A 19,388-nucleotide genomic window follows, 5' to 3' on the forward strand; every position below is an offset into this window, starting at 1 on the left:
AATACATGTCTGTCACAGATGAAATAGCTATCTGTTGAGCTGTACATATTCTCAACTGGGCAGCTATTCCATTTAAATTACAAGATTATGCTGGGGTGCCTTAGGCACAATTTAAGACTGACAGTGCTATTCAGGAAAGTACAATATAGCAGTCAAATCAACAATACTTTAATTTAAATAATGCTCCACAGAATTTTGCCAGTTTGAAATAATACAGTTATCTCTGGAAACATATGCACTTTTCTTTGAAATAGTCAACATTCAAAAGATGCACACTGAACACGAAATATCATTTTATGCAAACTGAAAACCTCAGGCTCTTTTGCTACTGACTGTCGTGAAAACTAGATTCATGTAAAATTTCCTCCCAGGTTTTGGAAATTACAGCAGATTTCAATATTTAATAGGAAGGAAATAGTCTAGCCTAGCTTTCACACCCCAGAAAGAATGATGAGTTGTTTTCATGATCGAGATCTAGATGGTTGGAGTGTAGTGTGTCAAGATTATGGGGGCTGTGGTAGTAATCTTATGAGTAATGTAGTCAAGCTCAGCATTCTGTTTTGCAACCGTCCTAATATTTTTCACATATAACTTGCTACTGTTATTGCTTGAGTAGGAGAAACTGAGCCTATACTTTTGAGAGATTTTCACTTTTGCATTGGATAGCGTAACTTCATGAATGTTGTTCTTCCAATTTTTAAACATTGACAATTTCCACAGTCAAATGGACTATGGGCAGGAAAATGTTAAGCAGTGAAGGATATACAGGATTAAAGAATTGATGCTGATTTGTTGTCCTTTGACCATGTGACCAGATGCAGATTGCTCCTTTTAACCACGTGTTTAGCTTTTTTTGGTGCAAGTTGATGCTTATGACCTAAGTGTTAAGTTCTGGTAAGATTCAGAGTTTGCCCTTTAGCATCACAGTTTCACAAACTTTTGAATGAAGCCAAGTGCTATACTTCCAATTGAGTTGTTTTGAAGTGTAGTCACTGTTGTAACGTAGGGATGAAAATCTAAGCCTTTTCGCTCAAGCTTATTGCCAGTATAATTTGTTTATTTAAATGTCTTTGTTGTAGTTGCGGCGCTAGATACTCAAACAAAAAAATTCCTTGCAAATATGAATTTTTGTAAAAAATTAGACAGACCAGGATTCCATGATGGCTTAATAAGATTGCCCAGGAAGGTCCCATATTTTAGTGCAAAAGCAAAATACTATGGATGCTGGAAGTCTGAAATAAAACACAATATATTGGAAATACTCAGCAGGTCAGGCAGCATCTGTGGAGAAAATAGGAATTAATATTTCAGGTCTGTGACCATCATTAAGTTGAATTTTAAGAGGGTGGAGGATGGCACAGCATCCAGCAAAGTATTAAAATGGTCAAATCTGGAGATAAGACATTGATAAAACTTTCATTGGAAGTTGTGGTTGAGATGGGCAGTATTACAAAGGTTAAAGCAGCTGGTCTTTGTAATGGACAAGATACGGAGTTGAAAGCTCAGTTCATGGTAAACAAGGATGCTGAGATTGCAAGCAGTCTGGTTCATTCTGAGACAGTGGCTAAGGAAGTGAAGTAGCCGAAGACATGGACAGAGGTATTACTGGTTTGGACATCCAACTTTATCTGGAGGAAATTTCTGGAAGTCTGAGAGACAACAGATGGATTGAAAGAGGTGGTGGGAATGTTGAACTTGAGCATCATTAGCATAAATGTAAAAGCTGACCCCACTTAAGCATTATTTTCTTCTCCTGAGGCTCATGCTTTGGACTAAGTTCATTGTAAAGTAACACAAGGGGTCATCTCAAGCAGCACTTGCTTAGCAATAGCCTGCTCGATGATGCCCAGTTTGGGTTCTGCCAGGGCCACTCAGTCCCTGACCTCATTACGGTCTTGGTTCAGACATGGACAAAAGAGCTGAACTCCCAAGGTGAGGTGAGAGTGACTGCCCTTGACAACAAGGCCACATTTGACCGAGTGTGGCATCAAGGAGCTCCAGCAAAACTGGAGCCAGTGGGAATCATGGACAACTCTCTGCTGGTTGGAGTCTTACCCAGCACAAAGGAAGATGGTTGTAGTTGTTGGAGGTCCGTCATCTCCGCTGCAGGAGATCACTGCAGGAATTCCTCAGGGTAATGTCCTCAGCCCAACCATCCTCAGCTGCTTCATCAGTGACCTTCCTTCCGTCATAAGGTGAGAAGTGGGGATGTTCGCTGATGATTGCACAATGTTCAGCACCATTCTCAACTCCTCATATTGAAGCGGCCCATGTCCAAATGCAGCAAGACCTGGACGATATCCAGGCTTGGGCTGACGAGTGGCAGGTAACATTCGCACCACACAAGTGCCAGGCAATGACCGTCTCCAACAAAAGAGAATCCAGCTATCGCCCCTTGATGTTCAATGGCATTACCATCACTGAATCCCCCACTATCAACATCTTGGGGGTTACCATTGACCAGAAACTGAACTGTACTAGCCATATAAATACTATGGCTACAAGAGCAGGTCAGAGGCTAGGAATCGTGCAATGAGTAACTCACCATCTGACTCCCCAAAGCCTGTCCACCATCTAGAAAGCACAAGTCAAGAGTGTGATGGAATACTCACCACTTGCCTGGATGAGTGCAGCTCCTACAACACTCGAAGCTTGACACCATCCAGGCCAAACCAAGCCTGCTTGATTGGCACTGCATCCACAAACATTCACTCCCTCCACCACCAATGCACAGTAGCAGCAGTGTGTACCATCTACAAGATGCACTGCAGGAATTCACCAAGGCTCCTTAGACAGCACCTTCTAAGCATATGACCACTACAATCTAGAAGGACAAGGGCAGAAGATAGATGGGAACACCACCACCCGGAAGTTCCCCTCCACGTCACTCACCATCCTGACTTGGAAATATATCACCATTCCTTCACTGTCACTGGGTCAAAATCCTGGAACTCCCTTCCTAACATCACGGTAGGTGTACCTACACCACTTGGACTGCAACTGTTCAAGAAAGCAGCTCACCACCACCTTCTCAAGGGCAATTCGGGATGAGCAATAAATGCTGGGCACCCAGCGAAGCCCACATCCTGTGAATGAATAAAAAGAAATGTTGTAGGCAGCTCCCTGTTCTACTCCCATTTGACAGTGTTTCATTTGTGACCTACCAGGAAAGTGAAGAAGCAGAAGGGGGTTTTCACAATTTTGCTAGTCCTGTTGCATCATGTGTTCAATGGTGCAGTAACGTAGAATGGCCTGTGTACAGTAGGAAACTGTTCATATTGAGGTGCTCAGGTGCACTGAATGATGTGGCTAAATTTGTAGAGCTATTTCTAATGTATATTTTTGTAACACTTAATGCCATGAAGAAATTTCAGATTAGCTGATCTGAGCAGAAAGTTCCTTAATTCATACAGAGCTAAAACACCTGAGCGTCTCCTACAAGTGCTAATGATGATGTCACTTGCTCTCTGTTGGGATGTGTTGTAGGATAAGTTCCATTTTCTCCCTTTGGCAGCCTCCTGCCTTTGCTTGGCTTAGAGCTTAAAACCCAGTTGGGATTCGCAAATTGACATAGTCAAGATGGTTTATGCGTACGTTTGGATGCATAACATAATTTTGCAGGAGTCAAAATCCAATTTCTTTACCTGACTATCTCTGGCAAGGGTTTATTGGCCCCGATGATGTCCATCTCAGCTGGCTGTGTGTACCTTGATCCAAATTAATTCCCATCAATATAATCAGAAACATTCTGATTTTAAAGTAATACAGGCTCTGTGGTGCTGCTAAGATTTACTTTTGTAAGTGATCAAAGTGGTTTATTTTTAATTGTATTTCTGAATTGCACAAGTTCTGCATGTGCTTTAATTGAATTCTGTGGGGTCATTGGGAAATTAAAGTGGCCACTACGAACCTAAATATAGATCAGATGTGCACAAGGGAATTTTTATTAAAAAGCGAACTCTTTATTTTTGTGTTTTTAAATAAATCAATTCAGTAGTTTCTTCTCAAGATCATCCTTTAAATACTGACACCCATATGCTCCTTTATTGTGCTGAAATATACCTTGTAATGTTTGCTTCAAATTCTCTGACATTTCCTACAGTTCATCCTGGTTTTCCACTTCCTAGTGTGCTAACAGTTCTCTTGGACTGTCGGGCATTTGTTCTGTAGCCAAAACAGTGTTCCACAGCATGCAGGCTTATAGGTAAATGATTTAATTAACCTTATAGATGTCTCAGTATTGCATCTGATATTGCTGTAGTTGTATTTGTTTTGGCTTTGCTTATGCACTGGTTGCAAAATATAATGTACTTCACATAACGTTCATATAGTGAATAATAATCACTTGCTGGTGTATTAACACAGTGACGTTGTTGGCTGTAGATAGTCATGCATGAGTTGACAGAACAAAGCAAAGTTAATTAGCAGATCTTACCAAAACCTTCGGCTTAATTCCTATTCTAATTCTATTTTTCAAAGGTTAATATTCAAATAAAGTATCATTTAGTTCTTTGGTTATATTAAGGAATCTAAGTTGAACCTTTATAAAACACTGGTTTGGCTTCAACTGGGCTATTGTGTTCAATTCTGGGTGACATGCTTCAGGAAGGTGGCGAAGGCAAGGGTGCAGAAAAGATTAATGTGAATGGTTCCAGGACTGAGGGATTTCAGTTACTTGGATAAATTGGAGAAGCAGCATTCTCCTTGAGAAGAGAAAGTTAAGAAGAAATTTGATGGTGTTCAAAATTGTGAGTCTAGATACAACAAAACTGTTTATGGTGATTGGCAAAAGAGCCAAAAGCGACGTGAGGAAGAACTTTTTACGCAGTGAGTGATTACAATCTGGAATGCACGGCTTGAGATTGTGGTTAAGGCAGATGCAATCATGGCTTTCAAAAGGGAATTGGATAAGCATCTGAAGAGAGAAAATTTGCAGGGCTTTGGGGAAAGGATGGGGGTGTGGGACTAGCTGAGTTGCTGTCTTGAGAGCTGACACACTCAATGGGTTGAATGACCTGGGCTGTAACCATTCTGTCATTCTATTGCTACTTACTGCTGTATCAGCTTGACTGAATTGAGAGCACCCTTGCCTCTGTTCAAAGTTGTGTGTTCATGCCTCATTCCAGTACAAGAAGAATGTTTCTTAGTCAGGTGCCACTTCTTATTCAATATTCTTCTCTGCAATGTTACTTTGAAAACTTATCGCTTGATCTGATAGTTCAGATGGATATTAAACATCCTTTGACACTATTTGAAGAGCAGCAAGTTCTCCCATTGTCCTGGACACACGCTGCACAAACAACAACGACCTGAATGGTCAGTTAATTTCTCTTTGGTGATGGTAGCTGACAAAGGAATATTTGGCTGCTGCATCTACTGTACTTAAGTCAAATCACTCACTGCACCTGAAAGTAACTCTATGCCTATGAAGTATTTGGAAACATTTGTGAGACATAAGACACTGTGTAAATAGTGTATTTCTGGGGAGGATGACATTGCTGTCACCTTGTGCTTTGCAGCTGCACTGATAGCAAACTGGGCATGTGTTTTTTCTCTTTAAATGAACTCAGACCACATTGATAATCACTCTTCCCAGGATGCATTATAACTATGGCGTCATTTTTTTCCCCCCTTGCATAAACCCACTCAATGTTGGAAACAATGTTGCACTACTTAAGGGAAGGTGCCATAAGACTCTAGGCTTTCAAATGTTGCAATTCTGTTTTAAAAAGAGGCGAGACATAAAACACTAAAATCCAGTCAGCCTAATATCTGCCTAACAAATTTTAAAGATAATCAGACAGAATTAATTGGCATTTGGAAAAGTATGGGCTAATAATAATGAAAGTCAGCATAGTTTGCCAAAGGCAAGTTGTGTTTGACTAGCTTGAATAGAGTTCTTGAAGTAATGAAGAGGGCTGATGAGAGTAGTAGTATTGTTGGTGTTGTGCATAGCTACTTCAAAACGCATTTGAAAAAAGACCACTTAATAGAGGTTAGCAAAAGTAAAGCCTGAGAGATTAAAGTGGCAGTGAAAGCGTGGATACTGGATTCATTAGGGGTTAGAAAGTAGATAGTAGTGGTGAACATTTTTACAGAATAGAGGGAAGAATACAGTGGTGTTTTCCCAAGCATTGGTAATAGAACCCTGCTCTTTTTGATATATTAATGTCCTGGATTTGGGTATGCAGGGCATAATTTCAAAGTTTGCAAATAATATGAAACTTAGAAATATAGTAAACAGTGGGGAGGATAGTAATAGACTTCAGAAGAACATAGACGGGTGAAATCAACAGACACATGGCAGATGAAATTCAGCCGAAATGCAAGGTTATGCATTTTAGTAGTAAGAATGAGGAGAGGTGATATGAACTAAAAGTTAGCATTTTAAAAGGGATGCAGAAAATGACGCCTGAGGGTGTGACTACACAAATTTTTGAAGGCAGCAGGACAAGTTGAGAAGGCTGTTAAAGCATTTGGATTCTTGACTTTATTACTTGAGAACTAGAGTACAAAAGGAAGTCATGCTAAGTTGGTTAGGCTGTAGCTGACTCATTGAGAGAAATTCTGGGCACCACACTTTAGGAAAGAAAGCCCTGTAGAGAGTGCAGAGAAGATTTACTAGATTGCGACTTCAGTTATGTAAACTGACTCATTAAGCTGGGATTGTTCTCCTTTGAGGAGGGAAGGTGAGGTGATTTAATAGAGCTGTTCAAAATTATTAATGGTTTTGATGGAGTAAATACAGATAAACTGTTTCTAGTAGCAAAAGGGTCAGTAACCAGGTGACAGATTTAAGCGGATTGATGAAAGAACCATAGGTAACATCAGGAAACATTGTTTTATGCAGTGAGTTGTGACCTGGTACGTACACTGTGAAAGGGCGGAGGAAGCAGACTCAATAGGATCATTCAAAAGGGAATTGGATAAGTACTTGAAGGGAAAAAATACAGGGCAATAAGAAAAGATTGGAGCAATGGGATTGATTGAATAGCTCTAACAAAGAACTGGCACAGGCAGGATGAGCTGAATAGACTACCTCTATATTGTGTCATTCTATGAAAGCAGGAAAGCTTTTCTGATGACCTTGTTCAAACCATGACAGTGTATGTTGAATATTGTACAATATTACACAGCTCCAGCAAGTGTTATTTTAATCATCCCAGTATTTTAAATGATAAAATTGTAAATATAGAGGAAAAAATTATTAGGAACTGCAAAAGAGCACCATGTCCACAGAAGAAAATTGGTGAATCATGTTCTACCTCTCTGTGCCCTTTCTGCTGATTTTCTACCATCACCTTCCCTCCTGAATGGAACAGCTCCTGCCTGGAATACAATTCTACAGGTATCCTTCAAGTGGCCATTCTCCAAGTATGATGCTAGACAACTGTTAAAGGTGTTGGAGGATCAATCAGTCAGAAATGGTTACTCTGCCTGATTTTTACCCCCCTCTAATGCATGTGTGAAAACCATTCAGTAATGCTCCTGCTCCTATATTTGGTGTGATTGGCTAAATCCATTCCAGAGATTGAACTTGGGACCTTGCTGGTCTGTGTGGCACTGATCTTTTTCAGTAAAGACCCTCAATGTATTCTTAGTGCAGGTCAATTTAACATCACTGCACAAGAAGTGTTTATCACAAAATATCAGAGTCATCTTTTGGTTCAAAGCCTTAACTGCAAATCTAGTTTTATTTCATTTCTTCCCTTTAAATAATAAAGAAAAAATATACATTTTGTTTTTGTATGGGCAGTTATTTTTTGTGTTGCTAAATTTGCCTGAAAAAATCCTGCTGCATTTCGTGAGAACTTTGTTGCATTGAGGACAGATGACATTTGCCTACAGGAAGTGAAGTCTCTCACTGTTTGCTGAATGATGGCTAATATCTTGTGGCTAAAGCATATGACTAGAATGATGAAATTATTTGTCAATCTTTGCTTCAGTCACAGTTTTTGGTGGCTAATTGTATCAAAATTTGGGGTATGTACACAGGTAAGTTCCTTCGTAATTTGATGGATCCAAATGACGTTGTTTGTGATTTGACATTTGCAGCTGATGGCAGCCTTATCTTGGTGCAGTATTTGCATCAAGAGATAAAACTTGAAGGCCTAGGATCTTAAGGATGATGGCAATATGGTGACCATTTGTGACATCACTTTAAATAGGCTGTACAATAGTATTTTTGAAGCAAACATTTCCATTCAAATTAATCAGTAATTAATATTTTTGGTGTAAATGTTTTTGTGGTTTCAGAAAGTGGGTTAGTGTTTGTTTTTAGAGCAATGTCAATTGAGTGTATTCTCACCATTGTGTAGCTGCTTTTTAAGCTGTTGGCTACAGCCACTCATTCATTAGCTTTTAGTTAATTTACATTCTTGTAAATTTTGGCTCCATTCCAGGCTTTACAGTTGTTAATCACTGTTCAGTATGTCAAGGGCCCTTGCATTTTGTGACATAAGCTAAAAATCTCTTTTCTTAGTGTATGATTTTTATTATTTTAAGTACGCTTTAAAACCACTTTAGCTTTGTGCATAACCCTGTTTAGAACGCACAGAACACACCTCCTGCACCGAAACATTATCAGATGAATGGTATGATTGTGACTCTGTCCAATGTCCCTCACAATCAGTTGTGATTCACCCCATGGTTAAAGAATGGTTACTTCAGGAAGGTACCCACAAAACTGTTGGCACCCATGGGACTATGCTGCCACAAGCAAATTATGAAGGGGAAATTTAATATAGGTGCCTCAGTACTTCAGAATAGCAATAAAGTTATAGAAGGTGCCATCTAAAACTGTTCTACCCCCTTGATCATTTTGTAATTTGAGCTCCCTGCTATTCACTGTCTGCCCTTTGTTTATTCCATCTGAAAATTTATTGAGTTTCTGAATCCAAGATATTGATCTAAATTAGTAACTCGTGATGCCACCAATAATCCCTGAGGCATGATCTTCATTTTCTGATGCCATAATGCCTACAATTTACTAGATCATTATTGTGTACAAAATTGCACCAGAGAGAATTGAGAATATATATATTTGGAGTGCTCCTGTACCCAAAATTTTGTGCATGGAGACTGCTTCAAACTTAAAATCAATAATTAAGAGCAAAATTATTATTTTATATGGAACTGAAGTAAATGTGTGTTTTGCTTTTTTGGAATATGGGCACCATGTACAGCCTGCTACTACATTATTCCTATGGTCATTTTTACCACTAGGAAATGTAATGCGTTATGCACTACCAGCTGCTGCCCTGTAAAATAATGCAGATATGCTTGCAGGTGAACGGATAATATAGTAGACTGATGCCCATTTGCTTAATCACCATTGCTGACAGTTAGTAGACTGAGATTGACACTATAATACAGGAAAAATGTGATGCTATCAAACTTATTGGCGATGGTACCTTGCAGAGGTATAATGTCTAAGGGCTGTTTTTAATAAGCTAATAAATCATGACTTAACAAATTTGGTTTATGTTGTGACAAATCAATTCATGGGCTTTTTTCATTCTTGTAACGTGTTCCTTTATTAAACTGTTATTTCAAGATGTGATGTGTTTTTTTTTGTTTTCATTCAAGTAATGTTTGTGGTTGTTAAAGGATATGATGCAGTGTGTTGCTTCTGCACAGCAGGAAATTGTGCCGCATTTCTAACCACACTGGTTTTCATTTCCCATCACAATGCAGCGTGAACAAACATCGATGGGAGCAAAAAGTGGGCTTCGTTGTTGTTTTTCTCTCTTATTTATCCATTATGTTATACATGCAAAATATTTTTTATGATCGTTTAGAAAGAAGCAGAGCTTTTAAGTTGTTTGCAAATTTCATTGACAGAATCAACTGGAGCTGGTTACCGCAATAACGCATGCAATACTGTAATATCCTTCCGATCTAACCCGATGATCTATTTCCTTTTTGAAATCAAGCTGCATCAGTTATGTTTGATAATAGTACATTTATACACATTAGGTACCAGACCTGAGCCTATTTCCCACATTGCATCTGTAATCCGATTGTTGTTGCTTTTTTCCATCCAAACATCTAACGCTCGAATACATCATTGTGTCAACTGTGAACTCTGATTTTGCATTTAAAGCTGCTGATGAGATGGCACCATACTGTGTCCAGTGGTGCTGAAAATTCTACCAAATTTTGATATTGAACTGTGCAGTAGAGGCTAAATAGCTCCCACAGCAGGAAGGAGTGATTGAATGAATTAGACTAGGTTTTGCTTGCTCATCTCTTGATGTCATTTAAAATGGTCTAGTAAATTATTCAACCTTGCCAAAGACAGAAGAATGGAAATAGAGGTTTAAAAAAACTGCCATGTCTCACACTGGTTCATTTTCATAATAGTTCAGTAGCTGCTCAATCTTTGGTTTTTATGTAGCTAAGATAATTCTGCTTCAATCATGTTTTACCCTTCACTAATTGTTTTCTATTCCCCATTTTGTCCTTCTCAGTACAATTCCATTGGTGCCATATTTTTCTGGTTAAATCTTAAATATCCAATTCTGAGATATGACACTGCTTATTTTATCCATTACATTTCTTTCATAGTCGTCCATGGGATGTGGGTATTGCTGACTAGGCCAGCATTTATAGCCCATCTCTAATTGCCCTTGAGAAGGTGGTGGTGTGTTGTCTTCTTGAACTGCTGCGGTCCATGTGTTGTAGGAACACCCACATTGCTGTTAGGAAGGGAGTTCCAGGATTTTGACCCAGTGACAGTGAAGGAATGGTGATATAGTTCCAAGTCAGGATGGTGAGTGGCTTGGAGGGTAACGTCCAGGTGGTGGTGTTCCCATGTGTCTGCTACCTTTGTCTTTCTAGATGATAGTGGTTATGGGTTTGGAAGGTGCTGTCTAAGCTGGTGAATATTTAGTAAATATATATGCACATGAAGCGCACATTTCTCTATGCACGCATTTAAGCGATCCCATATCCAACAGATCAGATCTAAGCTCTGCAGTCCTGCCACATCCAATCAAGAATGGTGGTGGACAAATAAACAACGAACTGGAGGAGGAGACTCCACAAATAACCCACTCCTCAATAGTGGAGGAGCCCAGCACATCAGTGCAAAAGACTAGGCTGAAGCATTTGCAGCCACCTTCAGTTGGAATTATCAAGTGGATGATCCATCTCAGCTTCTTCCTGAGGTCCCTAACATCACAGATGCCAGTCTTCAGCCAATTCAATTCACTCCATGTGACATCAAGAAATGGCTGAAGTGACTGGATAGTGAAAAGACTATGGTCCTGGCGATATTATGGCAAGAGCGCTGAAGACTTGTGCTCCAGAACTAGCCGTGGCCCTAACCAAGCTGTTCCAGTACAGCTACAACACTGGCATCTACCAGCCAATGTGGAAAATTGTCCAAGTATGCCCTGCCCCCAAAAAGCAGAACAAATCCAACCCAGACAATTACTGCTCCATCAATCTGCTCTCCACCATAAGCAAAGTGATAGAATTGTTGATGACAACTTTCATCAAGCACTATTTGCTAACCTGCTCACTTACGCTCAGTTTGGTTTCTGCCAGTGCCATTCAGCTCCTGACATTAGAGCTCATTACAGCTTTAGTCCAGACATGGACCAAAGTGCTGAAATCAAGAGTTGAGGGGAGAGTGATTGCCTATTATATCAAGGCAGCATTTGACCAAATGTGGCATCAGTTAGCCATAGCAAAACTGGAGTCAGTGGGAATCAGGGGGGAAAAAAACTCCACTGGTTGGAGTTATACCTAGCACAGTGCAAAATGGTTGTGGCTGTTGGCCCTGGACCCAGGACATTGCTGCAGGATTTCTTCAGTTTAGTGTCCTAGGCCCAATCATCTTCAGCTGCTTTGTCAATGACCTTCCATTCACCATAAGGTCAAAAGTGGGGGCTTTCACTGATGATTTCACGATGTTCAGCGCCATTCGTGATGACTCATACTGAAGTAATGCATGTCCATATGCAGTAAGTCCTGGACAGCATTCATGTTTGGGCTTAAAAGTGGCAAGAAACATTCACGCCACGCAAATGTCAGCCAATGACCATCTCCAACAAGAGAGAAGCTAACCATCTCCCTTTGACATTCAATGGCATTACCATCACTGATCCCCCACTATCAACATCCTCAGGGTTACCATTTACCAGAAACTGATCTGGACCACCATATAGATACTGTAGCTACAAGAGCAGGTCAGAGGATGGGAATTCTTAGGAGAGTAACTCATCACCTGATTCCTCAAGGCCTGTCCACCATCCACAAGGCACTAGTCAGGATTGTGGTGGAATACACAACATTTGCCTTGACGCCTGTAACTGGCATCCTATCTACCATTGATGCATAGTGGCAGCAATGTGTACCATCTACAAGATGCACTGCAGCAACCCACCATGGCTTCTTCGACGGCACCTTCCAAACCCGAGGCCTCTACCGTCTAGAGGGACAAGGGCAGCAGATATATGGGAGTTACCCCCCAATTTACACACCAACTTGACTTGAAACTATATTGCCGCTCGTTCACTGCCCCGGGTCAAGATCCTGTACACTCGCTAGCAGCACTGTGGGCATAGTTCCATCACATGGACTGCATGAGTTCAAGAAGGCAGCTCACTGCCACCTTCTCAAGTGCAGTTAAGGATGGCCTATAAATGTTGGCCAAGCACCCATGTCCACATCCCAAAAGAATAATAAAAAAAGACATCTTCTCCTAAAACTATTGCATATGACTAAAAGGCTGTTCCTATAGCCGCACACACCTCTGCACTAATATTTATTGGACAACACCGAAAAAGGATCTTGGCTCCAAACAATGGGACACAATTCTGGATACATAGTTGATCCAGTTGAGCACTGCCACCTAGTGCAGTGCATGTTGAAATTCTCGGAAGGAGAAAGAAATGACTGATTGATTGAACTGGGTAAGGTATAATAAGATTAATGTAAAGTCAGGTGGTAGATTTAAATGGTTCTAAGTGGAACTGACATGTACCTAAACACTGGACTGAACTTGATGGAGAAAGATGACCAGATTATTTTCATGTCCCTGTAAGTGGCTGTTAACAGCAGCACTGAGATCAAGAGCAAATTTCCTCATCCTGTCATCTTGGAGGAATAGTTTTTGTTCGATTGTGAAAGAAATTGTAGAGGGGGCCATAAATTGATGCCAAATATTGGAATAATGTGTTCATCATGTAACTAGAAGTAAAGCAGGATGTAAAATTTCTGCAGAATCTATCAATGGCCTGACAGTTTAACGTTGCTAAACATATATCAACTAACAAATACCTGCAAAGCATTTGTGGTCAAATTAGTGTGCTTAACCAATTCCATCATCTCCACCCCTCCCATGCCTTGCCATTTCCATCTCGTGCCATACCGCTCCACTCCTACCATTCCAACCCCCCACCCCATGCCACTGCCACCCACGACCCCTCCCATGCCTTTCCCCCCTCCCCTCCAAAAAAATTCAGCCAAGTAACTGGGCTCCCTTGAATCTTCCACAGTTTATCTTCTGCACCAACTCTATTACCACCTGCTGCCACCAACTGTTGGCATATATGTCTCACACATGCACTTTGTGTGCACGAGGCTTCGCCCACCAGATCAACCCACTGGCCAATCAAAAAAGTGTGGACAGTCAAAGGCTACATTATTATGAATATTATCGTGACCTTATGGTGCCTTATGCTGAGAGTACTACAACCTTTTCTAGCTTTGTTAAATTATATGGATTTTGGTGCTTCATTTGTTCTCTTTTAATCTACTGAATACAATACAAATAAGCTGAAAGGAAGAAAATTGATTTATATGGTGTTTTTCAAATTATAACTGTCTTATTAAGTCCAGTTGGATGAGCTGGCAAAACATTGTAGGTAACTAGATTTATGTATGAAAGAGGTGACTGCATCAATGTTAAAGAATTAATATATGGAACCAGAATGCAAGAGATGTATTGGTTGCGCCAAGGTTGGCTTGGATGTTTTTTAAGATTTCCTTTTGCCGTCAACCGCTATTGAAGTGTGACTCCAATCATTTTCTAATGAAATTGCATTGCAGTATCTTTGTAACTTGTATGGCAAATCTCGCATTTAAATAAAAGATAACTTGGATAACATAGTGGGTTTATCTTGACAAGGGTGGAGCTGAATAGGGTTTTGAGTGTGGTTCCAGCACCCATTTGCAGTGTAAGATAGTGATGAGATAAACCACATCTGTACACTGTCAAAAATTGTACAGTAATTTAGGAAAAAAACTCTTGCTGCTAACCAACTTTAGTCAATCCAGCAAATTTACTTTAGGGTTCTTGTTTGCTGCGAGAGACTGAGTTTGGAGCTGGCGGCTTTAATACCAGGTCATACGTAACACAAAAGCAGTCTTATTAAGCAATTAGGTGAAATTTCCTTTTTAATTGTCAAGAAGTGACATATTGAAGAGTAAACATGGGTGTGTGAGCTTTTCTGCAGTGAAAACTAATCATTTCCAACATATTAAAAGTTGTGTGACAGTTTGTGTGTATTTCTTGTGAGCTGTTAAGAAACTTAAACATTTATAAGAGCAGCTGACTTTTTTGATCACCTTGTGTTTTTTAACAATGGTTAATATTTTAGTTGAATTTATTTTGCTCCATTGTTTTAGCGTGCACAGAGCGGTCTTAGCATGTAATTTTTTTTGTCGAGTCTGAAGGCATCATGAGAATTCTACATAAATTTGAAAATATTGTCAAACTTAAGCTTGGTTGGCTCTGTAAAGCATAAAGTGAAAAACAGATTTCAATTGGTAAAGGACATGGTATGGTTTGCTTTTGGATTGATAGAGGAGGAAAATGTGTTTGAAAAGCCCAAACTGTAACACAGTATAGAAAACCTAGATTTTGTAGCTTTTTAAAGGCAATGCACCATGCTGATGGTTTAGTTCAGTGCAACAGATGGTTGTACTTACTGGGAAGCGACACTTATTGGCCTCAGATGAGCTTGGCTTTAAGGTTTGTGGCATAGTACCTGAGGTCTTTTGAACTAAGAAAATATATCAGAATTGTTGAAAATTATTTAATCTCCTACCTTAACCATAGCTTCACCATTTGTCTTTCCCGGTGTGACTTCACAGTTACTTCAGGTTAGCAGGTAAAAAAGCACAGCAACATAGTTTCAAATGGTGAAGCGTCTGTAGCAGTCCCAACCATAGGTTGTTCTCTAGAAGTTGAATGTATACTGCTGCTTTCGGATCATCCTAGCAAGTATTTCTAGAGTTATTTCCGGACACACTGGGAATTGCCCAAAGATGCTGGGTTGAGTGCTGTTCCAGTTGATGCAATACAAAGTATTCAAGATGGGCTAATAGGCAGAACTATGTTCAGCTCATAGCAGAGTGGCATCACATCAAGTGCAGGAAGAAATGTTTAAAAAGTAGCTGGATGTGATGTGAACATGTAGAGAGTCAGTCGGTACAGGGGAAGCATAAAATAGGCCTTTACGCATCAGCAATATATTAAAAAATCGTGAAGCCTTGATTTAAAGTGACAGTCTCCATCAGCAGAATTTGAAAGCTAATTGCTCCAACAACGTATTATAGCACAGTAGCAGATCTTTTGGCCCAACAGATTTATGCCATTGTTTATTCTCTGTATGAGCCTCCTCCCACCCCACCTTCCCCCCACCCCCCTCTAACCTTATCAATAGGTACTTATATCCCTTTTGTCTCTTGCCTTTATATAGATTCTTGAATTTGTCTATGCTATTTACCTCAAATTACTCCTTGTAATAGACCTCCACATTTTAAATGATTTTTACCCTGAATTCCTTATACGATTTATTAGTCACTATCTTATATTTATGTCCCTAGTTCTGGTCTTGCATGCAAGCGGAAACAACATCCCTATCAAACATTGTCAGAATCTTGACGAGCCCTATCAGGACAACCCCCCCCCCCCCCCGCCTCGGGTCTTTCATTTCCAGCAAAAGACCCCTAGCTATACATGTTATAAAAAGTGTTTAAGCATTTTACTAACCAAAAGGTAGAAAAACATAATGTTCAAAGTACAGACTAATAAAAAATAGAATTAAATTGTATGTTGATTGCAAGTTGTTGTAATTTTCAAAACTGCTGTCATCATGTACTTCGCCAAAGTCTCCTTGAATCCTTGTATACTGCCACCCTGTCTTGAACTGCCCTTTCCAAGTCCTTGAACATATGGCCATGGATTTGGGAGGTGACAATATTTCCTGCAAACATTCCAATCAGATTTTCACCCCTACTATAACACTGTGTCATTTCTTCTCAAACATTGTGGCTATGATGCACTATTCCTCTTTGTCCTTCTGAAACTCTCTGCAACCTTTGACACTGTTGATCATACCATTCTTGTCCCAACACCTCACCGCCATTGCCCAGCTAAGTGTGACCACCCTCAGTTGGATATACTATTTAGTCATAGCCAGAGAAACCTATACAGTGACTTCTCTTCCTGTCCCTGCACTGTTATTTCTGTAGTCCCTTGAGGATACCTCGATAGCTTTCTTCTACATACTGCTCCATTGCGATACCATCAGAGACTTGATATTGGGTTCCACCTGCATTCTGATAACACCTAGCTCTACCTCATCACCACCTATCAACTCCTTCACTGTCTCTGCCCACCATTCAGTCATCGAAGAGTTGCAATTTCCTCCACTTAAGCATTGGGAAGACCAAAGACCATTATTTATGTTTCACACCAGAAACTTGCCTCATGACTGATTCCATCAGAGAGTTGGCTTTCGACCTCTGCAAGATGGAGGTCGGTTATCTAGACAGAACAGCACCACCTTGTTGGCAGGTTTGGTATTGTTAGGCTTGGACCTTAGTGAAAGGCATGCAACAAGTTCAGATGGAAATGAGTTATAATGAGTGAGGGGAGCAAATAAATTGACTTTATGCCAGCAGCTCTCGATGAAAGGTTCTGGAGAGGGTAAGAGGCATCCAGGTGGAAGGAGAATATTAGAGATGGGTAAAAGGGTCTGCCAAATGGCAGGAAGACTCCTGACCAAAGAAGTGGGTGGGGAAGCAGGGGCAGCAGAAGAAGAGGTCAGTGTCATGCTGAGGTGGGGCATAAGGGGATGAAGCAGAGGACTTACTAAGGATTGATCATTCAGGGTAAGAGAGGAAAACGTCATGGTATCATGAATATGTGGCAAGCGAGATTGGAAGAAAGGGTAAGATTGGCGGGAAATGAAGGAGATAAAGGATTCAGAGGATTGTGGGTACCCATAAGAATGAACCAATTCCTGCTCTGGCTTCTTTTTCACAAAGGGTGAATCCTTCTCACTCCTGGCACCATCCTTTTCCTCTCCCTCTTCTTGCTCATTATTTTGTTAAAGTCCTTTGTCACAGGTGTATTTGCTGTCAGTGATGTCCAATTTTTTTTCTCCAAATCCTCAGTCACCATGTTCAAGTCTTGCATTAACACCTTCAGTGATTTCCTTTATTCCATCAAGTGGAGTTGAAAGCATTTTTGTATAAAGCGCACAAAGTGTTAAAAGGCAATTTGAGCCTAATCTGCATGGGCTATTTTAAAAGTCTTATAGGAGTGGGTCATAATAAGACTTTGCTTAATATTTCTCCCCCAGCTTTATAGAAGATGTGCCTGAACAATTGAAGGGTGACTAGTATAAACATGTTATTTCAAAACAAAAGATTAATTAGAAAATGTTATTCTAATGTTCATATACCCAATAAAACAATCAGTATTTATACTGAATACTAGTAGGGCTGAACTGAAGAGCTTTCAGAGGGTAGCTGGTTGTTTAAACAGCACTAGATAACTGCAATAATTCTGCGAGAAACTAATTAAATAATCAGCATCCACAAATGGATATTGAATGTAGGTATGACATACTTGAGTGTTTTAGAAGGCATTTAACCAGGTGCAACATTTGACACTTATAAGAGTTAGAGCTTTTGACTTAATGACGAAGGTGGTGTTTAACAAACAATGCTCTGCCTAGAAGCTGAATGAAGAAGTGATCTGGCCAACTACAATGAGTAATTAAGGAATGAAATTTCAATTTACTATATAAGAGCTAAACATGAATGCATGCCAAAAGTAAAAAGGAAATTTTGTTAGCCCCAGCAAAGGTATCAGCCACTGGGAGGTAGATTGGCAGAGTTGAGTTTCCTTGAGAAAGGGAGTAATTGAGCCTTCAAACTGTGGGGGAAGGGAATAATGTGACTGCAAACATATTATGGCATTTAAACTGTGTGGACCAGAAGAGACACGTAAAATAAATAAATTCCTAAGTCTACAGCAGGACTGGTAGAGAATTGTCTTCCCTTTAGTTTCTTGTGTAGTGTGCATATGACATACTCCTGCTAATATTGTCAGTTAACTAAACTGCTTTGTGTTTTAAAAAGGCCTAAATAACAACTTAGTTCTGAAAAGATCTGAATGTTAGATAAATAGATATAGCTGCTATAAGCATTTTAATGTTCTTGTTTGCTTTTATCTTCAACTCGCAGGGTAATTGAATGCCAAGGACTTCCTCTTGTAAACGGGCAGAGTGGTGATCCCTATGCCTCTGTCTCTCTGGTTGGTCCTTCTAGGTACAGTATTGATTCTAAAATTATATTCTAAATTTACAATTATAGATTATATTATGCTTATACATGGAGTAGCACATTTGCATTGGTAGGTGGTGGGGGGGAAGGAAACTAGTTTACTTGCAGCCTATAGGATGTTTTTGGTGTAGTTATGTGTTTCACTGTGTTGTGATAAGATTTGGATTCTTTTCTTGGCAGTCACATCGGGAGGAGGTGGGTGCCTCAGGGTAGAGGTGGGTGTTGTTGAGGCAGACAGGTAAACTTGATAACGCCTCAAATTGGAGGTACCCTTGCTGGGCTGCATAACAGTGATAAAATAAACTAAATGTAGGCCGGCAGATCCATCAGTATAGAGGGTCTCCCCCCAACATCCCCCAACTCCAAACCCACAACCCGGTTTGGGATCAGCTGTGATTGCGGCCTTGCATTTTCTCACTCCCGTCATTGGGGGCATGGAACCTCTAGTTCCAATGATCCACAACCTGCTGCATAAAATGGGGGCGGGCGTTTTGGGGGGGGGGGGCACTCTGTTGGCAGCAAATTGCCCTTTATTGGGGCCTTAATCAGTGTAATTGGCTACCAGCCACCATGGAGAGGCAGCTGATCTAATTCACAGCCTGCCCTTGGGACAGGAATGGATTGGGGACCCATTCCGACGTGTCTTTTCTCCATCATTTTCCTAGCTCCCTGCCTCCAAGCCAGCCACCACAGGGTCCAGAAAATTCAGCCTTTGGTCTCATCAGGGCACTTCATTAAATCTGGATCTCTCCACCCATTTAAAAAGTTAATTTTAGAGGGTATTCCTAATTTTT

At 40.3% G+C, this 19,388-nt stretch overlaps 1 protein-coding gene across 2 annotated transcripts in view; it reads left to right on the forward strand.

The window, feature by feature from the left end:
* rasa2 (RAS p21 protein activator 2) overlaps positions 1-19,388 on the forward strand; it is a 143,958-nt gene that overhangs the window by 67,910 nt on the left and 56,660 nt on the right. The window contains exons 1-2 of one of the 2 annotated variants that reach the window (XM_041173813.1): positions 4,139-4,204; positions 18,496-18,579. In XM_041173813.1, the coding sequence (XP_041029747.1) occupies positions 4,191-4,204; positions 18,496-18,579 (98 nt within the window). In that variant the 5' untranslated portion in view covers positions 4,139-4,190. Of the gene's footprint in view, positions 1-4,138; positions 4,205-18,495; positions 18,580-19,388 lie in introns of those variants that run through there. The other variant, XM_041173804.1, reaches the window with a different exon arrangement.

Source organism: Carcharodon carcharias, chromosome 2, assembly GCF_017639515.1.
Source record: "Carcharodon carcharias isolate sCarCar2 chromosome 2, sCarCar2.pri, whole genome shotgun sequence".
Taxonomy (NCBI): domain Eukaryota; kingdom Metazoa; phylum Chordata; class Chondrichthyes; order Lamniformes; family Lamnidae; genus Carcharodon; species Carcharodon carcharias.